Genomic DNA, 6,940 nt, shown 5'->3' with positions numbered 1-6,940 from the left:
ATGTTAATGCCTGCATTCCTCAGGCTATCTGGAAGCTGAAGGGACTGATATTAAAATAATGTGGCCACTCAGCCACATGTTCACAACCATATGTGCGCAAGAACTGAAAACATGTGTAATGTAATACAATGTAAACCCAGGAGCAGATTTAACTTGGGGTTAGCAGGATTTACACACTACAAGGTTGCTGAGTCATTCAAGCTGAATGTTTTTTAAGCACAAAAGTCTCTAATAAAGTCAGAGAATGACACAATATATACTTTTGTACATTTTTAATACTTTTTAAGAATTTTTGGGAATTAAGATTATGCCATGCGCATTCCTGGCCAGCCAGGTCCACTTATAAAAATGTAAAAAACAAAACCAAGAGCTAGGAATGCAGAATAAAATATAAAAATATCTGTTACACATGCACACATACAATATTTACAGTCACATCAACATATTCACTCTATGGCGAATAGAAAAGCTTGAGGGGCAGATGCATGTTCTGCATACAGAAGCTGTTGTGGCAATTACTGTGCATTGACTTGCATGGCTGTTAAATTGTACATTAAAAAGAGGAGAATAGCAAGCGTGTTTTCAGTATTATTTACAACATTATATACAAAAATATGTAATATCCATGTTAAGTGTGTATATTAACACTATAACCAGACAGAATATTTGGAGACCCCAACCAGACGTATCAGAAAACCGAAACGAATAATAATTTCTGTGCCAGTGATGAATGACTCTCAAAGTATTGTGTCTTTATGTAAACTCTACGATTCTCTGATGTTAATTCAAAATTGTATCATTATTTAAAATTCCTTTCTGTGCATGTTAAACTGACAATATGACTTCAGCATTGTGATAAACTGATACATTTATGCCATGAGGAACCCACTTTGCATATTTGAAGGACTCTGTATTTAAGATTTGTAGACAGTATGTGTAATAACATATATATGTTTTTTTTGTCATTTTATACTTCATTATCTTATATTATGTTAATATGGCCAATTTGTTCCTCCATAGACACACCTAGGACTGACTAGATTGAAACAGTGTTTTACCTTCCTTTTTTCTATATAGATGTGATGCGTGCGCTTTTTAAATTAGTCAGCAAACACAGCTGATTTTAGTCTTTTTAAAATGTCATGAAGCTGCTGGAAAGGTAATAAATCTGATGCTTTAAACACAGCTTTGAAAGCTAAAAGCAGCTTGTCGTGGTATCATGTCTATGGTCAGCTCAAGATGTTCAGGGAAAGATATGAGACAGAAGACATCATTTGCCAAACATCCTTTGCTACATTATTACTGGACAGTGATTCAGTCATGGCCAAAGATAGAAGCAAAGCCTTGAGTTACACTTTTAGTGACAGTATCAGTAACACTGATGTGTTCACTGTAGGAATGTACATAATTATAGGTTGTAAATTGATAATGAGTAGGTTTGCTGGATTTGAAGTGGATGAAGCTGGATTTGAGGGTACTTTGTCTTTTGAGTGGTTTTCAGATGACTGCAAACACTCTGAAGGCTTTTCCTCCTGTGGGGTTTGTTAGGCTGGAAGAGGAAAAGCAAAAAGGACACGTTACATGAAAAGCATGGACCTTTAAAACAAAACATCTCTCTACATGCCAATCAAATACGCACAATAAAATTCCACGCTTGCATGAGATGTTACCTTTCTGAGGTGATGCCATTCTGATAGCTGCCGCTATAATGCCTCTTCTTGTCCACTGGCATCACATCAAGGTAACCTCCTGACTCGTTCTTGATCACTCCAGCATGAATGGCCGCTCTGCAGATACTCGACTTCTGGATGGGCCAAGACAATGAGTCGTTAGGCAGAAAAGCACCTCTAACCTATCAGCATTATACTGTGGCACTCTGTGTGTTCACATTATCAAATGCAGCTGCTTGTGTTGTTAAAAACTGAGCAGAGGTTTGAATTGCAACAGTAATTAAGGCTGCATTAACTTCAGGCCTTACAGATGCAATGCATTTGATATCTGAGTGTGAGGTCTTCTGGTTTATCTTATAAGTTAAGTAACAAATTACTATTGTTACCCAAAGTGAGGACAATAATGCAAAAACTTACATCTGAGTAGTATTTTGTCCCAATAACTCGTGCTTGGCTCTCACGCAAACAGTTCCTAGGACAATACAACCTGGGGAAAGCCAGAGCTAAGGTAAGGTCAAAGAGCCCGCTGTTTCCAGACAAAACTTGACTAATCAGCTCAAATTTAAACCAGTTTTTGAAAAGAAAAGAGGAAGAAAACTATAAATGATAAAGTGCGCACCAGTTGTTAAGACAGAAATTCAAAGATGCACAAAAATGTGTGTATACAGGTGACAGTAGTGACACCACTTTTACCTTTGGTGGTCATAAAGGTCATAGCTGTAATCAACACACGTTACCTGGGACAGTGTCGTACAGGTTTCTTGAAAGGACAGAAAAGCGCCACAGTGGTATCACATCTTACTGCCTTGACTGGGGGAAAAAAACAGCTGATGAAGCACAGCAAAACAAATATGCTACAGTATTTCTGTGGCTATGAGAAATGAACTTCTTACCAGGCACAGACTCAACTTTAAAAGAATTTGCACTTCTGTTTTTCCTGTAAAGTTGACAAAAATGGCAGTAAGCCTGATGTCTTATAGCCATCCATCACAATTAAACAGCCAAAGTATGAAGCTTAATAAATAGACATAAATACAGAGGCCGAGTCATACCCAATGGATTGAATACCATTCTTGTATGACTTGGTGAAATGTTGTTTTCTGCCCAGTCTGGTCACATCGATCCATCCTCCATCACTGTCAATAACACCAAAGTGTAGCGCAGCTCCACACACACTGGATTGCTGGATCAATCACGCAAAGATTGGTTTATACAAAATAATAATAAATGAAAGAATACATCGAGTGCTGTTACTTGTGAGTTTTTACCATATCATAGTATCCAGTCCCAACTACTTTTCCAGGCCTTTCAAGGCAACCGGGTGGGCACTCATATCTATGGACAGAAACCACAGTAAAGTGAAGCTCATAGTGGTACTGAAGCCAAGTCTGTTTCTACTAATCATCTGTGTTAATGATAATAAGTTCATCTATACACATCATCTTCTACCTGTTACAGGTTGTTCCCTTGCACTGATCCCTCAGCTTGGTCTCACAGTCCACCTGTTGGCCTTAAGTACACAAACTCGTCAGTATTAATATTGTATTCATATCTGTTACTCAGGGAGCTATAGTAATAGGAGTTCATCCTTACACATCTGCTCTGTGCTGACAACCATGTCTCTTTCCAGGTTGTCACTGGGCGAGGTGCTTGGTGCCTGGGCCCTGGGTCGGGGCTCTCCGTCTCTTACTGGTTCGGGTTCAATGTAATTGGTCTCCTCAATCTCAGGAGCCGGACGCCTGTCAACACCTCCGTCTGAAAACACAGTCCGTTGCGGTTATTCAATTTTTAGGAGCTGAATAAATTTTTCTGTGCACTTTTCTGATTGTATCAGTAGTAGTAGGATGTCCTAGGATGCTAAAGGCGTGTGCTGCTGAACTTGAGGAGCCGCTACAATGAGTCTTCAATCTCAGTCTGCGACTGGGGAGAGTGCCCGCCCTATGGAAGACATCTTCCCAAAAGGAACTGGCCCGATGAGCTGAATGACTTCCAACCGGTGGCACTGACGTCACATCTTATGAAGACTCTAGAGCGGCTCTTCCTCAACCTTCTCCGACCACAGGTACAACATGCCCAGGACAGGAAAAGGCACGGTCAGGATCCTGTTTCTTGACTTTTCCAGTGCCTTTAATACCATCCGGCCCTGTATGCTTCAGGAAAAACTGAACAGGATGGAGGTGGACCCCTGCCTGGTTGCTTGGATCTCCGACTACCTCACCGACAGACCACAGTACATCAGGCTGAAGGACATCACGTCTGACACTGTGGTCAGCAGCACAGGAGCACCACAGGGAACTGTGCTGTCCCCTCTTCTCTTCACCCTGTACACCTCTGACTTCTGCTACAACTCTGAATTATGCCACATTCAGAAGTTTGCAGACGACACGGCCATCATGGGGTGTATCTGGGATGATCAGGAAGAGGAGTACAGAAGTCTGGTGAGTCTGGAGTCACACAAACCACCTGCAACTCAACACCTCAAAGACTAAGGAACTGGTTGTGGACTTCGGGAGGTCCAGAGAAGGTCCACTGCCGGTTCAGATAGAGGGGGAGGAGGTGGAGGTGGTCAACAAGTACAAGTACCTCGGGCTGTGGGTGGACAATAAACTGGACTGGTCATGCAACACAGAGCAGCTGTATAAAAAAGCCCAAAGCCGACTGTACTTCCTCAGGAGGCTGAGGTCTTTTAACATCTGCAGGAAGCTCCTGAGGATGTTTTACCAGTCGGTGGTTGCTGGAGTACTTTTCTATGCTGTGGTGTGCTGGGGGAGCAGCACAGCAAAGAGGGACTCATCCAGGCTGGAGAAACTGATCAGGAGGGCTAGCTCTGTGGTCGGCATGAAGCTGGACACTCTGGTGACAGTGGCAGAGAAAAGGACCTTAAAGAAACTGCTGGACATTATGGACAATGCTGGGCATCCTCTGCACACGGCCATAAACAACCAGAAGAGTCTGTTCAGTGACAGGTTGCTTCTCCCCAAGACAAGAACCAACAGACTTAAAAACTCCTTTGTCCCACACGCCATCAGACTGTTTAACTCCTCTCTGGAGGGGAGAGGGAGGGGAGACAGGAGGACAAAGGAGGGGGGAACAACTAAGCTGTAGTGCCTCTTCACTGTGCAATACTTTTTGTTCACATCCAACGGTGCAATAGACTCACAATACTTGAAATGTGCAATTCCCTTGTATTCTTATTCCCATTTATTCTATTAATCCCTTTTGTATTCTCTATATTTATATATGTGTGTATATATGGTATATTTCTGCTCACATTCTGTAACTTCTGTCGGTGCTGTGCTATTGGAAACCGAATTTCCCGGAGGAACCCACCCGAGGGATTAATAACGTTTTATCTAATCTCTAATCTACCTATCTAGTTCTTCTTGATTTAACTGTGCAAACATACATTGGCTCAGTATAAATGGTCAAAATCATGGGAAACCTCCACAGTGATATAAATGACTAAAATACAATAAAGATAATAATAAACATGTGAATAACACATGAGTTATGTACAAAAATAAATAGGCAATAACCCACGTTTATAGCAGAGGTTGTCCCTGCATCCCCCACCATAGCTCGCTGGACAAGCAGAGCAGGGAGTCCCATATTTGTATGGAGCATGACCCCACCAGTTGCCTCTGGAAAAACAAACAAACAAGAAAACAAACAAAAGAAATGATAATACTGTTTTTTTTTTTTTATCACAGTTGTAACCTGCCAGGAAGTGCAGAACCTTTTGTTGTATATTTCTTAGCTTTTCTTCCATGTAAAGAAATTAAAATATGTACGCAGTAGGAACAAAAATCAAATAAATAACTGCATGCCTTCTGGCCTTTGTAAATTTCTGTTATTGCTTAATCATTTTTGTGATTGCTGATGACAAACCTGTGACCTCACTCATTAAAAATGATGATGTTTACCTCTGACTCCTCTCTACTTTCACTGAAGCAGCATGGAAACATTTTCTAATGTGTTCATGTCCTGGGTGAAAACTTACGGCGGGGAGTAGTTGCAGACCAGATAGACTGCTTTGGCCCAGATCATTCCCCACACATTCATGTTGTAACACACGTTGATGGCACAGCCAATGCGATTACTGGTCGCCCACACCAACTAAACAAAAAACAAAACACACACACACAAACAGACGATGTGAACAGAGTTGTATCATGTAACAGAAAAGGCAGTGGTAATTATGGGTTGTAGTACGCATTCACAGTTATATAATGTCATATTTTACTTTTGTGAGTAGTTATCAATAAATATTCATTTTAAAGCAAATAAAGAACCTAGTTGCACAAATTTTCTTGGTTAAATTTAGCTCATTCCTCAAATTGTAATTGCAATTAAATAGAAGAACTTTTGATATCCCAGATATTTATATACCAGTAAATATGATTTTGTTAAATAAAAGAAACATATGATCACTAGTGACTGTATAACTTCTAAGACAATTACCTGAGTATAATGAGTACAAACAGGTCCCGAACACCTGAATGGGCAGTGTGGGTTGCACTCCTGGGCGTAGGGATAGCTATAATACCTCACCTCATCATACCAGGCCTGGACATGGTAGGTTGGGGGCCGGTCCCTGATGTGATAGAAAAAGTGTTAAAAGTAAAATAGATGGATGAAGCTACTATCACATCGTCCACTCCTGAAGTCTGTTCTGAACTTGAGATGAAAGATTTCTTGGTTTGACATTGGGGGTCTGACTGAAACCACCTGATTGGCTTAAAGCTGGTCAATCCCAAGTCATTAGCTAACGAACATCCTCCTGTCTTAAATAAAATTTACAGAGGTTTACAAACAGATTTCAATTTTTATTCATTATGACCCAAAATAAATGACTGAATAAACTGAGTAGGAAATTGTTTACAGATGTCACTTTTTAGCACTGGAGGGTTAAGATGTTAGCTGTTAAACTGCATTTAAAAGTGTACATTGAACTTTAAATACACTGTATTGGAGACAAAGATGCGTTAGTTCAGAGCTGTCAAACATGTGACACAGAAAGGACAGAATATTTTAATTGCTACACTTCCCTGCACGCACCTGCCCCAGTGTGCTCCGAGGTTTTGGCCTATTTGTGTCAGCATGTGACTCGGTCCATGTTCCCATCTGCAGGTGTGAGCCCAGTGCTCTGCACTTCTCTCCAACTCGTAATCCCATACCTGAGGAGCACACACATTTTTCACCACAAAGATTTCAAGAAACACACACACACACACGCACACGCACACGCACACACACACACACACACACAC

The 6,940-nt window shown here is 41.0% G+C and overlaps 1 protein-coding gene across 2 annotated transcripts in view; it reads right to left on the bottom strand.

The window, feature by feature from the left end:
- Nucleotides 1–913: 913 nt before the first annotated feature.
- Nucleotides 914–6,940, bottom strand: part of LOC102195704 (cysteine-rich secretory protein LCCL domain-containing 1-like) — a 14,305-nt gene continuing 8,278 nt past the window's right edge. For both annotated transcript variants that reach the window (XM_005737543.1, XM_005737544.1), the window contains exons 3-15: nt 6,729–6,847; nt 6,132–6,264; nt 5,671–5,786; nt 5,211–5,311; nt 3,264–3,425; nt 3,120–3,180; nt 2,939–3,005; nt 2,723–2,853; nt 2,564–2,607; nt 2,408–2,480; nt 2,088–2,157; nt 1,671–1,804; nt 914–1,549 (exon numbers count right to left, since the gene is read on the bottom strand). In XM_005737543.1, the coding sequence (XP_005737600.1) occupies nt 1,498–1,549; nt 1,671–1,804; nt 2,088–2,157; nt 2,408–2,480; nt 2,564–2,607; nt 2,723–2,853; nt 2,939–3,005; nt 3,120–3,180; nt 3,264–3,425; nt 5,211–5,311; nt 5,671–5,786; nt 6,132–6,264; nt 6,729–6,847 (1,263 nt within the window). In that variant the 3' untranslated portion in view covers nt 914–1,497. The remainder of the gene's footprint in view (nt 1,550–1,670; nt 1,805–2,087; nt 2,158–2,407; nt 2,481–2,563; nt 2,608–2,722; nt 2,854–2,938; nt 3,006–3,119; nt 3,181–3,263; nt 3,426–5,210; nt 5,312–5,670; nt 5,787–6,131; nt 6,265–6,728; nt 6,848–6,940) is intronic.

Source organism: Pundamilia nyererei, unplaced genomic scaffold (assembly GCF_000239375.1).
Source record: "Pundamilia nyererei isolate P.nyererei 1_Seehausen unplaced genomic scaffold, PunNye1.0 scaffold00077, whole genome shotgun sequence".
NCBI lineage: Eukaryota > Metazoa > Chordata > Actinopteri > Cichliformes > Cichlidae > Pundamilia > Pundamilia nyererei.
Note: the sequence above shows the minus strand (reverse complement) of the source record. Positions and strands in the feature narration are given on the sequence as shown.